General features: G+C 42.2%; 1 protein-coding gene across 1 annotated transcript; it reads left to right on the forward strand.

The window, feature by feature from the left end:
• The first annotated feature begins 2,003 nt into the window (after positions 1-2,003).
• Positions 2,004-21,947, forward strand: RAB39A (RAB39A, member RAS oncogene family). The gene is made up of 2 exons (XM_048844684.2): positions 2,004-2,763; positions 18,523-21,947. Exons 1-2 carry the CDS (start codon positions 2,441-2,443, stop codon positions 18,947-18,949), a joined length of 750 nt encoding a protein of 249 aa, XP_048700641.1. The 5' UTR covers positions 2,004-2,440; the 3' UTR covers positions 18,950-21,947.
• The last annotated feature ends 2,358 nt before the right edge of the window (positions 21,948-24,305 follow it).

The raw sequence follows: 24,305 nt of genomic DNA on the forward strand, positions 1-24,305 counted from the left end.
TCTCTATCAGTGTTATAGAGGGCGAACAATTTATGAGTTTACCCTGTATAAGCTTTATACAGAGTAAAATGGATTCATTTGGGGTTTGGATCCCATTGGGAACTGGGTATCTGGGTGTTGGAAACAGGAGCACTTCTTAAGCTATTTTCCGTTAAGCCTGCAGCTTTTGGGGGATATGGTTCAGACCTGGGACTGTGTTTGTAGCAGGCTAGCATTTCTGGCACAGCCAGGCAAGGTATTGAGTCCCAAGCTTCCAGGGAAAATGGGCTTATAGGTAGTCTCAGCACATCAGGTGGCAGTCCCAAGGGGGTTTCTGTGACCCAACCCATCACACACCACTGGATGGAACATGACATAGGGCCACCTAGGAGCCACTGAAGTCTCACTCAGTTGCAAAAGCCAAATCCTCCAGCTGCTGCTTCTCAAATAACCATTTTATTTTAAGCTGCCACCCAAGTTCCACATTTTCCTTATTTGGCTCTCTCAACACCCATTTCATGCTCTTTTTCAACTCGTCTTACATGACTCTCTCCTCAGTCCCTCTTTATATGACTCATCCCATGCCTTCCTATCCCTTTTCCAGGCCTCACTCTTCACTATCTTGCACTCTCGCCCACCCATGCTTCTCCTTGACTGTCTAGTGTTCCTTTCCTAGCTCACAGCTCTCCACATCAGTCTCACGCCCTTCCTTGTCTGTCTCCCACCTAGAGCTCAGCAAGTAATTGATTTTTCAGTTCAGCGGCTGAAGTGAAAAATCCTTCCCAAATTTTTTTGGGACAAACTGAAATGGAAATTTTGGGGGTTTTCTCACCAAAGTGAAATACAATGAATAAATAATAATAATTAATTGCAATAATAATTTTGAGTCAAACAAAACATTTATTTGACGTAAAATATTTTTTCAGTTTTTTAATTTGTTACATTTTTGGGTGATTACCACTTTAAAAAAAACATTTAAATAAATCTAGCTAAATTTTGAAACAAAGCATTGTTTTGAAGCAAAAGGTCAAAGCATTTCATTTTGAAAATGTCAAAACAAACTGTTTTGGCTTTCAATTATTTATTTTTTTCATTTGTTATTTGGTCACAACCATTGCCCAAAGTGGACCCAAATTCATAGCGAGTTTTGATCACCCCAAAACTACATTTTTCAGTGAATAAACTATTTGACAAAAAAAATGTCACCCAGCTCTACTCCCACTCTTGCACAGCATCTCAATCTTACATCCTTCACTCCTTCTGCAACTCCTTACTCATCTCCCTCCCTTCCTCTTCATATCTCATGCTTCTTTCTACCATCCTTGCCCATCACCCTTTATTGCACCCACCTTTACTTTGCAACACACCCTTTTTTCTCAGCCCTGCTCACACCTTCCCTTGCCCATCTCATGCCCCACAGTCCATTGTCTATCCCGCATCATACCCCAACTCCCTGCTCATCCTTTTCAGTGCCTAGCTTGTACACCCCCCCCCACCACTGCCTCTCTAATTTGCCCCCCTATCCACCCATCTTGCAGCCCTTGTTGGATCTGTTGTGAGTTGTTACAAGCTGTTGTATAGGGGAATAGGGCCTAGCATGTGTGAATTGGAGTTTGGGGATGGAGGGGAAACTCTTGCTTCAAGGAAATGTCTTCGCCGCAGGGAGCCTGGGTAATTGGCACCCAGGTCTTAGCACCCAGAGTAGCCTAGCTGGGGGATGAACCACCACATTGCAACACCACGTCTGAGTCACTATGTCCTCTTCGGGGTTGGGCTCCCACGTGTGTCACTAGGACCTGTGCAGGGACATACCGCAGTTGGTTATACTGCAGTAAGCTAAGCCACTCTATGAGTCTTTCCCAGTGAATTGTGGAGATCTTGTCTGTCCTTTGAGGCACATGGGGGGAATTGTGGGAAGGCACTGGAGTCCTGAGAGGGGCTTAGCCTGCCTCCTCACTGCAAAGTGATTGGGTAAACCCCCAGCAGGGCCAGCTAGCACCACCACACGGGGGTGAGAGGATGGGGGGGGGGGAGTGATGGGGTGACATCCCAAGAAGAGCATGAGTTAACTCTGCAGGGAAGACACAGGGTGTGTGATGCAATGAATGGCTCAGGCTGACCTGTTCAGCTCAACCTGAGCAGAACAGGTGCTGAAGGGACAGCACCCTCCCTCCCCTACCTGTACCGCCTCCAATCCCCCAGGAGTACAATCAGCCCTCCCCCCTGCATCACGGGGTCCGTGGGACACCCCCTCCCCCTTAGCAGGACCCCAACCCTCCCCTCTGCACCACGGCGGCCGGGGGGGACCCCCAACCCTTCCCTTTGCCCATGGGGATCGGCGAGACCCCAACCCTTCCCCATCACCACCAGGAGCCAGGGGGCCCCGCCCCTCCCTGGCATCACAGGGTGCAGCTGCTCGGGTCCGAGCCGTCCCCTCCCCCGCAGCCGGCCTGCAGCGCCGATGCCCGGGATAGGGGCGGTGGGAGCGCGGTGCAGGCACCGGCCGAGGAGGAGCCCCAGGAAGGGCCCCGAGGCCGAGCCGGGCCAGGCCGGGGCCGCCATGGACGCAGCGATCTGGATCTATCAGTTCCGGCTGATCGTGCTGGGCGACTCCACCGTGGGCAAGTCCTGCCTCCTGCACCGCTTCACCGAGGGCCGCTTCCCGGGGCCGCTGCACTGCGACCCCACCGTGGGGGTGGACTTCTTCTCCCGCCTGGTGGAGATCGAGCCCGGCAAGCGGGTCAAGCTGCAGCTGTGGGACACGGCGGGGCAGGAGCGGTTCAGGTACGGGCGGCTCGCCTCGCTCCCGGCCTCCTTCCAGCGCCTCTGCCTCCCCGCCCATCCCCGCGCCGCCCCGGACCGCGCTCCTGTCTCCCCGCCCATCCCCGAGCCGCCCCGGGACCCCACCCCTGCCTCCTCCTCGCCCAGCGCCAGGACCCTGCCCCTACCTCCCCGTGCTGCCCCAGGACCACCTGCCTCCCCGCCCATTCCCGTGCTGCCCCGGGACCCTGTGCCCGCCCCTGCCTCCCCGCCCATCCCCATTCCACCCCCAGGATCCCGCCTCTGCCTCCCCCTGCTGCCCTGGGACCCCCTTCCTCCCCGCCCATCCCCCCGCCACCCTAGCACCACGCCTGGGACCTCCATCCTGCCCCCTACCCTTTCCCGATCATTCCTGTGCCTCCCCTGCACCACACCCCATACCCGGGCGTCCCCTTCGCCCTCCAGTCTCCACAACACACCTTGGACACACCCTGCTGCACCCTGATCTCACCCGGGCCTCCCACCTGCTGCTCCTCCCCTGCATAGACCTTAGTGCTCCCTATTCCCCCCATCCCTCGGGACCACACTGTCCCCCTAGCTGGTTACACTGCTTTCTAGGGTCTCCACTCTCCCTGGAACTGCCTGTAACCACAGGAACTCACCTCCATCCCAACCCCCACACTCCTGTCCTTCATCACACACTTCCCAGTCCAGCCACTGGGACACCCCTCCTGTCTCTCCTCCCTCTGGAGAAGGCAAAGCCAGACATCCCTCTTTCCCCAAAGGCACATCCTCCTCTTGGGCCTTCCCCTTCCCCACCCCACCCCACCCCTACAGAAGGGATGAATAGTGCCATTGTCCCATCTCTTCACCCCTCCATCTCTGCCCCTACACCTCCACTGGGAGTAGCAATTCCCTCTCCCTCATCTGCCTCCTCCCTTGCAATAGGGGATCTTTACTCCCTGCCTCCCCCCAGTCTCTTACTTTCTCACCACCTTAAAGCTAGTCCCCTCCCCCATCTCTCCTTCCTCTGCAGTAGGGGGGAAGCTAACCCCCTCCCCACTCCAAGGAGCTACCACCTGTCAGTTGTACCAGTGCTAGAGCCATAGTGTAGACACCTTGCTGTCTGGACTGTTGGTTGCCTGTCTTCTCTAGTGCCCTTTAATGCCTTCACACTCCCAGTCCTAACCTGGGCTCTCTCCCCTCTACTTTGGCCCGCTCCTGGAGAGTCTCTACCTGCACCCTGGGCTGCGGGCGGCTGCCCTGCTGCTCCGCGCTGAGCTCCCTCACTGGCCACTGCCGGCGACAAAAGGGAGCAGCACCGGCGGTGGGCTGAGGCGGCGGCGCAGCTGCTGCCAGAGGAGGCGCACACATAATGGCAGCTCTTCCCCTGAAACCCACCACAGGGGAGGCAAGGGGGCTTCCTGGGCCTGAGAGGGGCCTGGCCCCTAGGAGCACGTGAAGTGATGGTGCCGGGTGAGTGTGCTGCCAGGGGGAAAAGGGGGGCCCCTCCCCCAGAGCTTGCTGCTGCCAGGTGGGAGAGGGCTGGGGGCACTATGGAGTCCTCCTCTCTGTCCCCAGCCCTGGGGCAGCCTGCCTGTACCCCAAATTCCTCAGCCCCAGCCCACCCCCAGATCCTTCACCCCCAGCCAGAGCCCTCACCCCCCCCCCCGCACCCTAACCCTCTGCCCCAACTCTGAGCCCCCTCCTGCACCGTGAACCCCTCATCCCCAGCCCCATCCCACAGCCCTCACCCTGCACCCCAACCCTCTGCCTTAGCCCTGACCCCCCTCCCACACCCCAAACCCCTCACCCCCAGCCAGAGCCCGCATCCCCCCATACCTCCCCACATTGTGCAATAAAGGGAAACTGTACTGTTTTCAGTCCATTTTTACATTATTTTAAAATATATATATCAGCTTTCCAGGCAGGTATAGGGAGGGAGTGGGACTTGGACCCGTTCTGGACACCACCAAAAATTATACAAACCTGCCACCCCTGAAAGTAACCAGCAACTTTCCTGGGCTTGCATGAGTCAGAAGTGCATAAATATTTTTTGATGAGTCAGGCCTCTCCAAGATTAGTGCAGGATTCACGATTGATAACAATAGCCTTGTCAAGGTTCCTCCCCCACTCTGAACTCTAGGGTACAGATGTGGGGACCTGCATGAAAAACCTCCTAAGCTTATCTTTACCAGCTTAGGTCAAAACTTCCCCAAGGTACAAAATATTCCACTCTTTGTCCTTGGATTGGCCGCTACCACCACCAAACTAATACTGGTTACTGGGGAAGAGTTGTTTGGACACGTCTTTCCCCCCAAAATACTTCCCAAAACCTTGCACCCCACTTCCTGGACAAGGTTTGGTAAAAAGCCTCACCAATCTGCCTAGGTGACTACAGACCCAGACCCTTGGATCTTAAGAACAATGAACAATCCTCCCAACACTTGCACCCCCCCTTTCCTGGAAAATGTTGGATAAAAAGCCTCACCAATTTGCATAGGTGACCACAGACCCAAACCCTTGGATCTGAGAATAATGAAAAAGCATTCAGTTTTCTTACAAGAAGACTTTTAATAAAAATAGAAGTAAATAGAAATAAAGAAATCCCCCCTGTAAAATCAGGATGGTAGATACCTTACAGGGTAATTAGATTCAAAACATAGAGAACCCCTCTAGGCAAAACCTTAAGTTACAAAAAAGATACACAGACAGAAATAGTTATTCTATTCAGCACAGTTCTTTTCTCAGCCATTTAAAGAAATCATAATCTAACACGTACCTAGCTAGATTACTTACTAAAAGTTCTAAGACTCCATTCCTGGTCTATCCCCGGCAAAGACAGAATATAGACAGACACACAGACCCTTTGTTTCTCTCCCTCCTCCCAGCTTTTGAAAGTATCTTGTCTCCTCATTGGTCATTTTGGTCAGGTGCCAGTGAGGTTACCTTTAGCTTCTTAACCCTTTACAGGTGAGAGGAGCTTTTCCCTGGCCAGGAGGGATTTTAAAGGGGTTTCCCCTTCCCTTTATATTTATGACAAGCCTCTTAATGTTTTTCAACTTTTTAGTATTTTCCTACAAACAAATGTAAAATACTTATAAACACATGCCTAATAACTAGTAGTTGTTGAATTTTGATTTTGCTGGCAAAGGGCCAATATGTCCAATGACAAGACTATTAGTGGACTCAAAGGGGTGTAAATAAAACACCATTTGAAATCAAATAATAGCCATCATTTAACATGATGATGCTCAGGGGATATGCAATGATGAGTCATGCATGCCGTTGCTTTGACTTTTACCCACTAGTGTACAGGATATGTGTATTTTCGAATACCCAGCAGATACTTACCAGAGGAAATACTGTTAAATATATTTGGTTTGCTAATAGACATTTCTTGACAGTTGGCATGCACAGAAATTATGAAAGCAATTATTGTGTTTAGCCTATTCAAGCATGTTATAAATAGATTACTAAAATATAAACAGTATGTTGGAAACTTGTATATTCTGTCCTCTGTTCATTACACTTAAATGAAGAAAACTGCAACCTTTGGCATGTGGCCCATCAGGGAAATCTGCTGGCGGGCTGGGATGGTTTGTTTACCTTCAGCGTCTGCAGGTTTGGCTAATCGCTGCTCCCACTGGCTTCGGTTTGCCGTTCCAGGCCAGTGGGGGCTGCGGGAAGTGGCGCGGGCTGAGGATGTGCTGGCCGCCGCTTCCCACACTCCGAATTGGCCTGGAATGGCGAACTACGGCCAGTGGAAGCTGCGATCGGCCAAACCCGTGGACACTGCAGGTAAACAAACTGTCCCGGCCCTCCAGCGGATTTCCCTGACGGGCCACATGCCAAAGGTTGCCGATCCCTGCTGTAGATCATAATCAAACTATAGCCTTCGGGAGATTAGAAGATGCCAAAAGGTCTAGGATGCTTTTGTTGTAGCAATAAAAATGACCAAGCAGTGTATAGGTCTGTTTCTCAAGTCTGCTGCAGCTCCTTTGCACTGTCCCACTGGTGCATTAAGGCTGGCTTAATACACTCCCAGAGGATTTCCCTGTGTAAGGGGAATCCATAGTAGTTAGACGCCAGCCCCCCTGCTGGTCCCAAGCCTAGGGGACATCCCCAGAGAAGAGTACATTTGGATGGTGTACTTGCCACCACCATCCTATTCAAATCTCTTTCCTTCTTCTACATCCTATGGTAAAACTTCTGAGAAAGTTACTGGATCTGCCAGTGGTGTCTTGGGATTGGGATCTGATTCTAAGTAGGCTCATGGAAACACCATTTACATTGCTGAGTGTATTACTTCGCATTACTTTTCAATTAAAGTGGCATGGTTTCTACTACTTCTGCAAAGTGGTTAAGCAAGTTGCAAGCCTGGATGGCTCCTTATACTGAGATCAGATAATACAGTGATGGACACAGTTTTATTATTACTAATTTATTTGTATTGTGGTAGCACCAAGGGGCTGCAATCATGGACCAGGACCCCGTTATGCCAGGTGCTGTCCAAAGAGAACGAAAAGATAGCTCTACCCAAAGGAGTTTACAATCTAGGAGACAAGAACCTAGATAGACTATGTTTAATGAAGATAAAGTGGTTATTCACCGTGTATTTCTGACCAAGATGGGATAAAATTTAACCTAAATTAGTTAATTTCTTTGCCTACCTTTTTTCCTAAGCCTCACACTCTGCCAGGGAAGCTAGCTTCAGAAAGTCTGTTTGTGGACTCTAAGAAAAAGTCCAAGGAGAGATGATCTATGCTCACAAGCCATCCAAGTGGATTTAGTATTGCCTATAGTCAAGTTTGTTATGACAAATTATTTGTACAAGGGAGATTATGGGAAGTTTTAAAGCTCATTCTACCAGAGTGTTAACATCAATAGCTTCCCTGTAAAGTGTTTCGAATTCTGATATTGCCACTTGTTGCTCTGTTTATTTTTTCACAAAATTATTCTTGGTTCTGAGACTCAGGCTCATGCCCAGATCAGGAGACCACTGCTTCTGTCTTTATTGAATTAAGTATTCACCAGCAAGCATTAGCAGACAACTCCAATAGGAGGGCTCATTTACTATAGCAGGGATCTGCAGAGACAATTTTATGATAGAGAAAAAAAGGTTACTTACCAGTAACTGCAGTTCTCAGAATTTTTTTGCCTATGCCCATCCATGCTGACACCACTTCTGTGGAGTGTCTTTGCTGAATTAGATGAAGCTAGGAGAAACTCTGGATTTATTAGGGGTGATGCTTTTTATAAAGGCCTCAGGTCAATGGTGCTAATGTTCCAGAATGGTCATACTGCTTTGGAATAGTATGTTCAGAACCACATGAAGACTATGGATGTTGAAAGGCAACCATATTGTCTTTGGCCTCATTTATTCTTCCAGAACTCCACGGGCTCAGCTTTGGAAATGCATATCTTTTATAGTTAATCTCTTATGAAGGTTTTTGAACATTTTATTAATGTTAGCATTCTTCATTTCTACACACACACATCCCAGCTTTACTTATTTCAGGTAATAAGGAAGAGGTACTGACAGAGATACAGGTGTCAAAGAGGAGGCCCTAAGACATTTTGATAAAGAGCAACAAGACACCATGGTTTGATGGCATTTATACAACAGAATGTAAATTGGGCACTCCTGTTTACTCTCTTATAATACAAGAACAAAGGTCTATTCAATTAGATTGAAAGATGTCATATTTAAAACTGATAAAATAAATACTTTTTTACACAGTGCATAATTAACCTGTGTAGCTCACTGTCACAAGATATCATTGAAACCAAGTGCGTAGGCTTGGTGAGAAAACAGTTCTTGTACCAATTTAACTACTTTGATTAGAGGTGTATATTTTTAATCAAATTAGTTAAATCAGTACAAATCATAGTGTAGATGAAGCTATTTTGGTATAAAGGTGCCTTATAACAGTATAGTTTGTTATCCGTCCCTACACAAATAAGTTATTTCATTTACCAGTAAAACTGTGTCCACACCAGGGACACTTCAACTATTCTGGTATTATTAAAGTAGTACAATACGTGTATAGACAAGCCCTTGGTAAGATTTTTTAAAGGATTAGATATTTACATGGCTAATAAGAACATCCATAGTAATGTCAAATAGGATAAAACATTATAATAGATATAAGCTTCATGCTTCAAATCATAAATCAACTTCTAATTGACAGGGGTTAGGAAAAACTTTCCCTCTGGGCAGATTTTTTCCATAACTGTCCATCACAGGGTTTCTTGCACCTTTCTCTGAAGCATCTGATACTGGCCACTGTCAGAGATAGGAACTAGATTAATGGACCACTGATGTGATCCAGTATGGCAATCTCTGTGTTCCTATCACATTCTTCATAGCTCTGCATTCTGTTTCTGCAACGTAGAAGGAGCTTCTAGAGAGGAAGTTGGTTATGGAAGGAGATTTTAAGTAAGCAGATCCAACAGGTGAGTCAGAATGTGATTCTGAATTGGGAGCCAATCTTATTATTTGCACAAAATTTGCAAACCTGAGTGACTGAAGTTAGTCAGGCTCTGAATCCATCCTTAAGTACTAAAACCATGGCCTGGTTTTTAAAGAAGATGAGCAATCCCAGTTCCCATTGAAGTGATACTGTACCAGAGTATATTTGTCTACACATTAAAGCAAAAAAATTAAACTTCCAGGTTAAGTGAGAGGAAACTTTGAACAATCTGTATGTGAACCTCACATGAATCCAGACTGGATAGTTTTTTCACATGACCTTCTCACATATTAACACATTATGCTTGACTGAATGCAAAGGTACCTCGTAGGAACAAATAATTTGCCATTGGCAATGTCAGGACAGAATTTAAGAGAGAATGGATCTGTTGCCAGTTTGACTGAGTAATGCTTATCACCTGCCTGGTTCGGTAGTGAGTAGGCAGTGTGGACTTTAAATGATTTGTTCAGCCCTCTCTGGGATTGAACCACTCTTATATAATCTGAGCTGCAGACATACATGCTGTGGAGTGAGTTAAAGACAGAGATTGAACTTGAATGTAGCTTGCCTTGTTGCTCTGAGTTTTTCAGATGTTTACAAGTATCCATGTTTTTAATACAGATTAATTAGTTTTAATACAGATTAAATATAAACTGTGTGAAAGGATATACCTTTATTACTGGGGTAATGGTAAAGGCTCCACAGTTAGGGTCAAAATAGACTACCATCCCCAAACTCACAGCACTTCCTCTTTGAGTAAAGAATGGATTTTCCGTTCACATACAAGCAAATCTGTAAATCAGTTGAAGTTCAAATTAATTAAAAACTGAGTCCTTTAAGAAATTTAGCATGTTTCAATCTTGTCATTGTTCAGAATTATCTTAATAATGGAATAACACAGACTCTTCAACTATCCATATAGTTAAAATGAATTGTAATCTTGTGCATAGGCTGTATTTGAAAAAAACAGACTGAAATTAAACTAAGTTATTAATGATTGTTGTATTTAATTACTATGATTATATAGACTACCGACGGGCTCAGGTAGGGTGACCAGACAAGTGTGAAAAATCGGGACGGGGGGGGGGAGGGAGTAATGGGAGCCCATATAAAAAAAAGACCCAAAAATCAGGACTGTCCCTAGGACATCTGGTCACCCTAGGCTCAGGTAACTTTTAAGTGGAGCCATTGTGACTGCAGAGGTAAATCAACCAATTACCCCCCTTCTCCTACAGCTAATTTGCATGCAATAAGTCTATTGGCTGAAATGAGACAATGGTATGAAGCAGACTGGACAGTGTGTCAAGTGTTTTCATTGGTTGATTACGTGACCCAATTATCACTGCTCCCTAAAGATTCTTTGCCTGCATACCAGCTTGGTCATCTCCGCTTGAAAGTCTCCCCATAGCACTGCTGCCTGAGCTCCACTAAGCACCAAGCCAGACCTTCTGGGGAAACTGAGGGAGGAGTGCATGGGGAGCCTTAAACCCCAGAGTCATTGGGATTCTGGCATTGGGCTCATCAAACCTACTCTCATATTTTGCCTGTCTCATTAACACCACCCTCTAACTCATACATCAATAAGAAATTAAGGGTCAGAGTCACCAGTAAAGTTTGCCTGGTTTTCACTGCTGTGATGCAAAGCCACTGTACACCTATCTTAACTGGCTAATGCACACTGGCTGTTTTGCTCTGCACTGATGTACCAGTGAATTTGCCTGTAAAAGGTATTTTTTAAATGATTTATGGTTGATATTACATATCATCAAACCATTAGAAATTTCACATGGTCAATTTTGCTTTAGGTTTCTTGTTTAATGTTGTTTGAAATTTTTAATAACTTTTAAATAGCAGGGAGATTCCAAAACTGAAAACTACATTTTGATATAGATAAGGTTGAGAATGTGTATTAGTAGTTTAAGGGTAAAACATTGCATAGATGTTGTAATTATCCTAAAACTATGCATTACAAAGCCAGAATATTATATGAATGCATTCTAGCTTTGTAAAGAATGGTTTTGGGATAATTATACCGTCCCTGTAATTTTTAATTGATTGATATGTACTCTCAAATTTAACTCCATTATAATATAGTTCATAGGCTGGGAATAAAAATAATTCTCTTTCTAAATTAGATAAAGATAAAGCTTTCATTTGGAAAGTTTCCTTCATTTTAGTAAAAATTAGTGAGATCAGAATCAGAAAGAAACTGGTAACTAAATAAGCATGACTCTAAAATGAGCATCACTCTAAGAATACAGTTTGATGTGATTAATATAGCCTCTAATTTATTTTCAGAAACAGTTGTCCAGTGAATAATATCTTATCATTCCTTTCACTTAGAATGACTATCAGGGACATATTTTTTAACCTAATTACTCAGTTTAATCTAAAATGACTTCTGAAGTAAACAATTTCCCCTTTAGTAAAACCAGTTTAATCAGAATTAATTAACCTACACAAGGATTCCGCTAAATGAGAAGTCATAATTTCAATAAAGCATTTTAGAATCTACATTAAACAATATGCTCTCAATTAAAACTAAAGAGTGTGAAATTATTATTCTTTGGAGGGTCAGTCTGCTGCATGATTTTCTGATGGAGCAATCTCATTTTCAACAGGAAACTGTTGTAGAATACAGAGTTATTTTGTGGGCCTTGTAATTGTAGAATTCAGGATCAAAGCCATCTGGTTCCGGTTTAATAGCTACTGTAGCTTTATTTAATCTATTGAAAAGGCAGAGACTTATTAAGATTTATTTTAGCATGTTTTGATCGACAAAGATTAACTTTCTCAAAAAAAACACCTGCCTTTTTTGTTGAAAAGTTTTGTATGAAGATTACAAATGTATTATTGATAGCTTTGATACAAACTCTCTTGTTGCAAATCTGAAATGATAGCAGTCCTTTCAAGAATCTAATATCCTTTAGTTAACATCGTTTATCCGGGGGAGGGGGTTGTTTTTGTTTTTTTGAGATAGATTGTTTTACTATATTTAGCAAAAGCACAAATGGTTCATAGGTTTCATAACCTGTAACTGGTTTATATGGAATAGAGAATAAATATAGCATTGTTTTTTCTAAATGATTTTTAGACTCAAGTTTAGTAACATTCATAAACTTGGTTTGATTTGTACTTAGCAAATCTTTGTGATATCATGACTCTATCTGGTAAGAGGGAAATATATTTCATTTTCTCTTTTACAATAAATTAAACTTTGTTTAGGGTCTGATATTGCAGCACTTATTTGCACATTGCTAGTGATGTCAATGGGTTTTGCTTATGAACTGCATCATGCTGTTCAAAATTATTGTGATGGTGGTCACAAGAAGAATGTCTGAGATGTAATTAAGCTCTTTTCCTTTAAGTTTGGGCAGGACAGAGTGAGTTGAGAAATAAAATTAATACCATCGAAAAATACTAAAAGATTTTCCCTTAGTATTAGTGAGGACCAAATTCTGCCCTTTCATATGGTTTCACAGAATCTATAGATGGATAGACCTATTGTGCATCATCTAGCCCAGGTATGTAGGAGACTAATTCCCATTGAGTTGAATGGGAGTTAGGCACCTAAATAACTTTGAGGATCTGGGCCCTAATCCATTTCCCAACCAATGCTGGAATGTTCCCCAAAATATATTTTTCTAGTGTTTGCTCAGTCTAGTTTTGAAAACCTCAAGTCTGGGGTCTTCCATGACTTCTTTTGGAGTGACTGTTCAACAGCCTAATAGATCTCAGTGCTAGAAAGATTTTTCCTGATTGTCAGCCTCAATTTCCTACTTCTTAATTTTATCTCATCACTCATAATTATACTTTCATGTAATACACTACTCTAAACAATTGCTTTCCTTGAGGTTGAACCTCTTCAAATATTTGTACACTATTTCCACACATATCTGCCCTCCTTAGTTTTCACTTAATCAAACTATACATATTTAAATCATTTTTTAAAAAATCTTTCTTCATAAGTTATTCTCTCTAACCCTCCTCTCTTGCTGTTTTCTGAACTCCTCAAGTTTATCAGATTTTCTTTAGTAATAAGATCTGAAAGTGAAAGATTTATTTGAGTTATGATTGTATCCAAAGATAGAAACTATTCTCTCCCTGATATGATGCCACTTCTTATGTAGTCCAAAATTACAGTTGCTTTTTTTAACCATTTGTTTATTTTGCAGAACTGTTTTTAGGTAATTAAACAAATAATATAGGCCATAAAATCAACATTGCTATAGTGAAGCCATGGAGCTACACTGATATACAGCTTAGGATCTGGTCCTGTATATGTAAAACACACAGGTGTACATGTGGTATTATTTAAAGGCAAATAGTTCATGGGTATTTGATGCCACATAATTCTATATAAGAAAGTATGGTACTTGTATAGCATTATTTCATTTTCTGTCCCCTATTGCTTATATCACTGTCTGCATTACTGTTTTCAAGGATTTTCTTCAGATTGCTTGCATTATTTACATTATTCCAAGTTAAATCTCATTTTGCTGGCAATATTCCTAGTCCCTCTAGATCCATTTCAATCATTTCTTATGGCCTTGCTTGCATTTGCAATTCATCCAAAGCATCATCTGAAAATGTCAACAACATGCTAGTTATGCCCTCTTCTAAATCATTAGTGAAAATACTGGGTAAGACAGAGCCTGACACAGATCCTTTTGGTATCTCCATTCGACACTTCACACAAAGTATTATCTACCCTGTATTTATGTTTCTTCAGCCAGTTTTCACCAACGTCATTTTCCAGATCCAAGCCAATTTGAATTAATTTTGAGGGTACGATTCCATTGGCTTCACTTTAGAACTGCACACACACACATCCACAATAGAATTTGGCCCTAAGATATTGGAAAAGATCAGTCGAAAATATTAGAATAAACAGTTAGTCTTACCCTAGTATACAGCTGCTACCCCTTTCAAATGCAACTTGCTGTGACTACCAGAATTTAATTATCCCAGGATTCATGTACACATCTGCAACATCATTATTTGAGTTCGTTATGCCTTTATGTTCCAGTTGTTACAAAAAACTTTACAGGTGATAAATTGAACAGTTAAGGAGAGTTGTTGCTGTATAAAAATATGTTATCAAATAGGGTTTACTCTGATCCAAACTATTTTAAGGCTATATACACTTGCTATATAGCATTTATAAAAGAACCTGCCCCCCCACTGTAAAATTAAATAGAATAATTTGTTGGCTGTATTTTTACTCCAAATACTTACCATAAACACAGTAAGTGTATCATTTCAATTGGAAAGGCTTTTTACACTAGTAGTGTTTCTTGTGTCTTCTCCTAGATGCCCCTTCACTTCCTCAAATTAAAAATGGCTAAAATTGAGCTAATCTTTTTGGCTTTGTGAAATACCATTGACAACAATATCATTCTCCCTGTTGCCCAGGCTTGCAACCTCATGGTCATTTTCAACTCTTCTCTCTCTTTCCCGCCTCACACATCCAGGTGTTTGCCAAATCAAGACATTCCCTCCCTCATCCCGCACACAGAACATATCAAAAAACTTTCCTTTCAGCAAAAGGCTTGGTTATCTCCTATCCAAATAACTGCTTTTGAGGTTCAGAGTAGGGATGGCAGTTACACTCTATCTCAAACCAATCATTGTCTCCTTCAATCTCAGGTCAGGCTCACCTTTCTCAGAGAAAGGCTTTATTTTATTGGTTTGCTTGTTAGAGGCTAAGAGAACCTGTTTGATTCTGGTATGAATATCGTTCAGCTGGGTGAAACATTCTACTCATAGTTTGGTGGGACACTATTCTAATCTTTTGTCCACAACTATGGTTACAATACCTCTGAAACCCCATGTTCCCCAGCTGCATCCTCAGAGGTCATCATAGAATCATAGGACTGGAAGGGACCCCGAGAGATCATCTAGTCCAGTCCCTACACTCATGGCAGGACTAAAGTATTATCTTAACCATCCCTGTCAGGTGTTTGTCTAACCTGCTCTTAAAAATCTCCAGTGATGGAGATTCCACAACCTCCATAGGCAATTTATTTCAGTGCTTAACCACCCTGACAGGAAGTTTTTCCTAATGTCCAACCTAAATCTCCCTTGCTGCAATTTAACTCCATTGCTTCTTGTCCTATCCTCAGAGGTTAAGAACAATTTTTCTCCCTCCTTGTAACAACCTTTTATGTACTTGAAAACTGTTATCATGTCCCCGCTCAGTCTTCTCTTTTCCAGACTAAACAAACCCAATTTTTTCAATCTTCCCTCACAGGTCATGTTTTCTTAGGGTGACCAGACAGCAAAGGTGAAAAATCTGGATGGGGGTGGGGGATAATAGGAGCCTATATAAGAAAAAGACCCCAAATCAGGACTGTCCCTATAAAATTGGGACATCTGGTCACCCTATGTTTTCTAGACCTTTAATCATTTTTGTTGCTCTTCTCTGGACTTTCTCCAATTTGTCCACATCTTTCCTGAAATGTGGCACCCAGAACTGGACACAATACTCCAGTTGAGGTCTAATCAGCACGGAGTAGAGCAGAAGAATTACTTCTTGTGTCGTAGTATATTGAAGGCCTGTGACAGATGAAGTGGGAGGAATATTGATTAAAAAACTAGAACAATATATAATTAACATGGCACACATTAAAAGGATTAAAAAGTGGCTAACTGAAAGGTCTCAAAATGTAATTGTAAATGGTAAATCAGCATCAAGCGGGTGTGTTTCTAGTGGGGTCCTAAAGTCCTCTGTTCTTGACCCTACACTATTTAACATTTTTATTGATGACCTGGAAGAAAACATAAAATCATCACTGATAAAATTTGCAGATGCCACAAAAATTGGAGGAGTGGGAAACACTGAAGAGGTTAGGAGTACTTGTGGCACCTTAGAGACTAACCAATTTATTTGAGCATAAGCTTTCGTGAGCTACAGATCACTCACTGATACAGAGCTGTCTGGATTGCTTGGTAAACTGGGATCAATGTGTTTTAATATTGCTAACTGTAAATGAATATGTCTAGGAACAAACAATGTATGCCAGACTTACACAATGGGGAACTCTATCCTGGGAAGCAGTGACTCTGAAAAAGAGTTCGGGGTTGTGATGAATAATCAGCTGAACTTGAGCTCCCAGTGTGAAGCTGTGGCCAAAATCCATGGCTGCATTATCAGGGGAATATCAAGTAGGAGTAGAGAGGTTATTTTACCTCTGTATTGGGCATTGTTGCAGTCACTGCTGGAATATGTGTCCTGTTCTTATGTCCACAATTTAGGAAGGATGTTGATAAAGGGAGAGGGTTTGAAGAAGAGTCACGAGAATGATTGAAGGATTAGAAAACATGTTTTATAGTGATAGACTCAAGGACCTGAGTTTATTTACTTTAACAAAAGAGAAGGTTAGGGGGTTACTTGATTACAATTTATAGGTACCTGCCGGGGAACAGACATTTGATAATGAGGTCTTCAATCTAGCAGAGAAAGATACAACGCGATCCGATGGCTAGAAGGTGAAGCTAGACAAATTCAGACTATAAAATAAGGAAATAAGATATAGATTTTTAAGAGTGAGGGTAATTAACCATTGGAACAATTTACCAAAGGTTATGTTGGCGTCTCCTTTAAAAACAAGATTGCATATTTTTCTAAAAGCTATGCTCTAGGAATTATTTTGGGGAAGTTCTATGGTCTGTGTTATGCAAACTAGATGATCACAATGGTCCCTTCTGGCCTTGGAATCAATGACAAATGTCTAGAGCCCCAATGCTAAATGTCTCATTCCAAGCCTGAGTGATTGTAGCATAAAGAATTTTGGAAGCCCTGTGCCATAGATAGGCAAGAGGTAAAGAAAGGTTCCTTGTCAGTGCTGTAATAAGTGCATTTGCCCCTCTGATTTCTTTTTGGCCAGAGTTACAGAACTTCCTTTCTTGGTCTTGTGGTGTATTTAAAACTGTTAAAATTGTAAAATATCACCTTCAGTTGTCAAGGGCTTTCCTGGTCCTGCTTGTAAGATATGGGGCTCTGTAGGAAAGCGTGCCATCTGGGTCAATCTGCGCAAAGAGCCAGCCTAGAGCAAGGTGGGGTGACTTGTGCCTCTTTGCGTTAGGGAGCAGCTGCTTTTTCTCTCTCTGTCTTTGGTTTTTGCAAGTTAGAGTTCAGGATTCTAAGAAATAAAGTGATGTTATGTTGCAGCCTTCCAGAAAGAGTGTTTTGTTTTTTCTAACTTCTCTTTCCGTATCCCATGAACATAACAAGCCTTATTCTTGCTGACCTCAACAGACATGATTATCTGCATGGAGTTTAATATCAAGGAATTGGTTTGAGAGGAGATTACAATAAGTATACTTGTCTATGGCAAACTTAGGTCCCAATTCTGACAACACTGTTCCATGTGCTGAACTATAGAACTATTCACATGAGCAGTTAAGTACATGCATGAGTGTTTGCAGGCAGGGCCATCCCTAAGGGGATGCGGGGCCTGGGACAAATCAGCCTCCCCGCTAGCCTCCTCGCTGTCTGCCCAGCATGCCTGCCTGCCCAGCCACCACTCACTTCCTTATCCTCCCGACCACTGCTCTCCTCCTTGCCATCCTTCTGCCTGCTCTCCACTCGCTTCCCCACTAGTCTCCTCACCGTCCGTCCGGCATGCCTCCCCGCCTGACCACCACTCTACTCCTTGCCGTCCTCCCACCCGCCTGCCTCCTCACCCCCTGCCCGCCTGCTGCTCACCTCCTCACCCACCTCCCCGCCGCTCGCCTCCCCGTTAGCCTCCTCCCCTGAATACTGGGACAAATGGCGTCCCAATCGTACATTGGTCAGGACTCAGGACAAAGGGCTAAATATCAGGACAGTCCCAATTTTATTGAAGTGTGGGGCCCCCCTAAGTGCAGGGGCCGGGGCAGTCACCCCGATTTGCCCTATCCAAGGGACGGCTCTGTTTGCAGGATCAGAGCCTTATCTTTAAAAAAAAATTGTCATTAATGCTGTAAATTTTTTTCTTCTTGAATAAGTGCAACATGGTAATTTTTTTACCAGAAATACCTCTTTCCAAACTGAGTCTGCATCCAAAGTTGATATCAGAGATGTTGAGTTCAAAGATGCTGCATGCAGTGACAGCTTTTGGCTTTAAGACAATGTGGAAAATGAACATGATCAAAGACAACTTCAGTAAATAAATTCTGGTTATGAAAAAGAACCAATGTGTATTTTGTGAAGAGATGGTAGCAAGCAAAGAATGTACTGCTGCACTGAAATATCAACTTGAGAAATGTAATTACATTCCCTTTAAACTTTTCTTTTTTCCCCCCTTCTTTCTTCACTTTTCAGATCAATAACACGATCTTATTACCGCAATTCTGTTGGTGGCTTACTGGTGTTTGACATCACAAACCGGCGATCTTTTGAGCATGTGAAAGACTGGCTAGAAGAAGCTAAAATGCATGTACAGCCATTTCAGATTGTGTTTCTGTTAGTTGGACATAAATGTGATTTAGTGTCACAGCGTCAGGTTACAAGAGAAGAAGCTGAAAAACTGTCATCTGCCTGTGGTATGAAATACATAGAAACCTCAGCAAAAGATGCCACAAATGTTGAAGAATCCTTTACAATTCTGACCCGAGACATATATGAACTTGTAAAGAAAGGAGAAATTTCTATACAGGATGGATGGGAAGGTGTTAAGAGTGGCTTTGTTCCAAATGTTGTCCATTCATCAGAGGAAGCTGTAAAGCCTAGAAGACGATGCATCTGCTAAACTCATAGCATGCCAAAGAGCATATCAGGTGTTCAGAGAATGATACCAACATAAATAACATCACTTTGAAGACATAATAGATCATGATGTAGCTGAATCACCAAATGATAATTCATTTTTGTATCATTTTGTCTCACTCACAACTTCATAAAATTTAAAGTGCTTTTTCCCCACAATACAATAACTTTGAGCAGTCTTCAAGAAAATAAATTAGATATTGCTTAAGGAAAAATATGTGCTAAGTAGCAAGATGTTGAGAAAATGCAATAATCATCATGGTAGCATCCTTTATGGGCTTTGTATTTTGAACAGAGTTTAAAATCAGGCTCTTGTGTATAGGCTAAGTGTTGATAAGCTCATTGCTTCAGTTCATCCTGCCTCCATTTGGGATAAAAATATTATAACCTGTACTTTTTTTATTGTGATTTTTCATTCACTAAGATGGATTTGCTAAAAGACAGTTAAGATTTAGAGCACTGTAGAATTTAATAATATAAATCACTTCGAAGAAAGCAAACTGAAACATTGCTCCATCAGTGAACACTTTTGTTATGACTGTGAATACAAGCCTTACTAAGGAACAAGAATGTATTTGAGAAGACTAATATATTTATATACTAAAACAGGGAACAGAAGAAATGCAGTTTAGTATGAAATATTTTCCGAATCACCAGTGTAACTAGATGTAATGAAACAAATGGTACAGCCATTATTCTAGATGCACAGAAAATAGATTTTCCAACTACTAGCAGCTATATACCAAGAAGGTAATTTAAAATTTGTGAAGTGTAAAATTTTTGTTCAAAAGAGGAGTTGCTTTAGGCAAGTATGATTATCATACATTTTAAGGAATCAGTTTATACTTCTGAACTATAATAATTAATTCATTCACGAAAATATTTATCACAGTTGATAACCTAATATTCATTGGGCCAGATCCTCAGCTGGGATCACTGGCGTAAAGTTACACCAATTACACAAGCTGAAGATCTTGCCCACCAGCTTTAGAGAATAATTTTGATTCTGACTAGGAGTAAAATTCAAGAAAATATTTAGGGCTGTGTCCTAAGGGGACTCCTGCCCTGAATATGGAGAAAATAGGGATTGGTTTATTCTCAGCCACTCTTTGTCTAACTGTGGTCCACAGAATGAAAGGTTCTGAGAATCTAGCAGTTGGGAATTGGCATGTTGGGAGGGGAGGGAGTCCATAAAAGGATTTCACTCTTAGGAGGTAGGCACAGAATGAAAAAAGGTGGAGGATCCCTGCTTTAAGAAAACAAAGAACACTGAATCCTAAACTAAGAAATTTGACCCAGCAGGCCTGCTGCATTTTATCTGACCTTGGGCTCACCTTCCTAACTACCTATGGGCATAACACATACTTGCTTTGTGCAAAATATTCCCCTATGTGTCACTTTTATGCCAAGGAACCCAATGTCACTTGTATCTTGGCAGCAAAACAGATGGATGGCTCACAGCTGATGAGCGCTCACCTCTGAATCAATTGCACTAAAAATCCCTTGACTTCAAATGGCATTGAACTGAACTCTTCAAGGGCCTGATTCTCATTTATATTAAGGCCCCTTTATGCTGGCAGAGTGAGACAAAGGGGCCTTAGTATAAATGGGAATCTGGCCCTAAGACTCTAGTGCCATACTATAGCAGTTAACAAAAATCTGCTGTGTGCTGTGAACCAACCTATTCCTGTGTGTGACATGCTGCTAGAGGCAAGGGGCCTGATTCTCCACTGACTTTCACCTTTTAGAACTTGTCTATACAAATACTTAGTTTACAGCTAGCTGGGGTGATGCAGCACATTAAGGGTATGTCTACACCGCAAGGAACACCCAATGGCACCAAGTCTCAGAGCCCAGGTCAACTAACTCGGGCTCGTGGAGCTCAGGCTGCAGGGCTAAAAATAGCAGCATAGACATTCAATCTGTTGCCATGCCCCCCACTTTTTAACATGGGTGTAGTTTTTGGGGGCAGAGTTGGCACCTGCATGAGGCTTGCAATTCTGGGGGGGCAATGCCACTCCCTGCTACCCAAAATATGACCATGTTAAAATGGGGGAATGCATAGCCTCCTGGTTCCGACATGGCCCTCCCACTGTTACAAAGGTTCCAGGGCCCTTGCTTATAGGTCTCAAAATATTTCCTCAAAGCTTATAAGGGAGACAGAGTGGTTTGAGCATTGGCCTGCTAAACCGAGGGTTGTGAGTTCAATCCTTGAGGGGGCCATTTAGGGATCTGGGACAAAAAAAAATTGTTGATTGTGCCTGCTTTAAGCAGGGGGTTGGACTAGATGATCTCCTGAGGTCTCTTCCAACTCTGATATTCTATGATTCTAAGACCTGAATTCTGACTCATTGTGTAACCATGGGCAAGTCACTTAACCTCTGTGCCTCGGTTTCCTCATCTCTAAAATAGGAATGATAATTCTTACTCACCTTTGCAAAGCCACTGAGATCTAGTACAACTATAAACTCTTGGGGGCAGGGACCCTTTTACCTGTGTGATTGTACAGCACCTGTCACAATGGAACCTGGAGATTATGGCTGCTACCACAATGCAAATAATAGTTACATGGATGAATAGAGATATAAGTGCTAAGTATTATTATTTTAAGTCTACATTTAATTGCACGCATCCCCAGGCCAAAATTGTTAATTTTGAAAAAAGATTCCTGAATACTCTGCAGCCAACACACTTTTCTTTCTATGTGGAAGATTTTTGGTGTTGGAACAGTGAGGAAATATGCACAGACTAATGAAACAATCATCAGAATAGAGCCTTAATGATCTCTATTAGGAATGTTGTAGTCTTCAATTAATTATGGTGGGAGGAGTGGTTTAACCAGATTTGACTGTGTGGGGAATTGCCAGAGCCAATGAAACCAGAAAGGATTTGCAATGCATTTTAAAGTACTGTGCACATATTCATCTTATTTGTAGCACCTATAACTGTAGAGTAATGTGTAAATTCGAACATTGCATATCTAGATAACATATTAAAATGATACAGTATCTTCTCACTACACACATTTAATAGAAGTCGCTGCTGTACAGCTGACTTGCTGAAAAGTATGAACTTGCTTTTATATGTTTTGCAGTGCAATATATAAGTAACAGCTTGAGCACGCTGTAGATGTCTGATTATATTTTAATGCACCTTAATTCTTTTTTCAAGAAAGTTTAAAGATAATCACTTGAAACTAATAGTGGAGCTTAATATTGTTCTTTATAGATAATTTTGCCTGCCAAATTAAAACACAGAAATGGTCGAGGGAAATATAATCCTTTACAAATTAAATATTTTTTTCTGAAGTATTTTATGTATGGTAAGTCCCATTTATGGATAAATAGAATTATAAAAACAAGTCTGTCTGCATTTGGATTCCAGTGTCCACTAATGCAGTGGTTCTCAACCAGGGGTACGCAGAGGTCTTCCGGGGGGTACATCAACTCATCTAGATACTTGCCTAGTTTTACAACAGGCTACATAAAAAGCACGAGCAAATTCGGTACAAACTAACATTTCATACAGACAATGACTTGTTTATACTTCTCTGTATACTATACACTGAAATGTAAGTACAATATTTATATTCCAATCATTTTATTTTATAACTATATGGGAACAATTAGAAAGTAAGCAATCATTCAGTAATAGTGTACTGAGACACTTTTGTATTTTTAAGTCTGATTTTGTAAGCAAGTAGTTTTTAAGTGAGGTGAAACTTGGAGTACACAAAACAAATCGGACTCCTAGTGGGAAAAGGTTGAGAGCCACTGATCTAACAAAATTCTGGCATCCAAAACTTTGGTTTGTGACCCGCCACTAAAATTTTAAAAACGTAATTAGAGCTTTAAGATGTTTGAAAATTTGCTAGTGAAGAAAAATAATCTTGCTCTGCTCACCAAAATGCTTTATGCCGTAGAGTTCTTCAGATAACTGTGGCTTACAATGCACCGTAAGTGGCAGCAAGTAGCTTAGGAGCAGATCAGAGAATGAATTGTGACTCAAATTGTTAGTCACAGTTTCTCCCCCGCTCTCCCATCCTCTGAGAGGGAGGGGAGTATGTCACTTAGCCTCTTTTCCTGATGCAGCTTGCTCCCCACTGTGCATCCAGCCAGCCATTCTGGCCTGCCGGTGGAGAGAACAGAGCCTGGGCTCCTCTCACTCTCCACTTCTCACCGTCCTTGCTTTCCCAATGGAGCTGGAGCCATGGCCTAAGCAGCCCTTATTCAGCCATGTAGGGAAGAAAGGGGTGGAGGGGCAGGGCTTAGTCCCCTGCGTGTAAGAGCTGTGGCAATCTAGCCAAAATGTTTTTAAATATTTTACAAAACCACATGAGACAATTATTAATAGTTAAGATTCTCCTTGCTGGTTTTGCAGAGACAATCTTCTAAATAATTTCATGGAATGCTATTCCCAGAGCAAAATATTTGAACATAGTAGTATTTTCAGCAATCCGTAATTACCAAAATCACCACACGTTAACACCACAGTAGTCTGACAATAATAATTATGAATTTCAAAGGAACATGTACTATCCTTCATGGAACTGAGTTTACACATATTCATTTCAGAGACTGTGTACTACAAAATAATAAAGGTTGTAACCAAATTATTTGTAAAATTATATAAACCACTTTACAAGAATTAGTTGCTATGATTTGCACAACAAAATAAAGAGATTATGAATGTGCTAGAAGAAAAATCTGATTGCTTGTCAGTGATTCTTTAATATTTATTTATGTATTTATATTGCCATAGCACCTTGAGTCCTAGTCATGGACCTGACTAACAGGATAAGGAATAGTATTACCAGTTTCTGTACGTATTTAGAAATAGGAGTATTTGTGTTGAATGCCACATTCAGCTGGCCATCCACTTAGGAGAAAAAAACTTCCAAAAGCATATCTCATTGGTGCACCTACACTTTCTATTGGCTCCCAGTTCTTAAACTTTAAAAGTGTGGCTCTCTGAAAAATGACTCTATAAATATGGCACCCTCTTATTCAGCAATTCTTCCCTCAGCACTATGGTGCTAACACATCGAAAACTAAATTCTTTGTTGTGTAGGCACATTTGATGTGGAACCACTGAGAGTCAGACACAATGAACATGGAGCTCCACACAGCCATCTTTTTCATCCAAATATTTTTGTTGCAGGCACAAGGGAACAGTGAAATCAAACTCTCAGAAGAATAAAATATGCTGTAATACTCACTGATAGGACCACAGGGATTATTGGAACACTGGAAATACCAACTCCAGCACACACAAGCAGGACTCAGCTTCCAGCTAAACCAGGTCAGCTACAACAACATCATAACATGCCACACAACAAC

The sequence above is a fragment of the Caretta caretta genome, chromosome 1, assembly GCF_965140235.1.
Source record: "Caretta caretta isolate rCarCar2 chromosome 1, rCarCar1.hap1, whole genome shotgun sequence".
Classification (NCBI taxonomy): Eukaryota; Metazoa; Chordata; order Testudines; family Cheloniidae; genus Caretta; species Caretta caretta.

Excerpts from the sequence above, each read along its gene's own strand:
- RAB39A (XM_048844684.2), top strand. The coding sequence starts at position 2,441 with ATGCCCGGGATAGGGGCGGTGGGAGCGCGGTGCAGGCACCGGCCGAGG. Across the intron at positions 2,764-18,522 it reads GCGGGGCAGGAGCGGTTCAG|ATCAATAACACGATCTTATT; the intron begins GTACGGGCGGCT and ends TTCACTTTTCAG.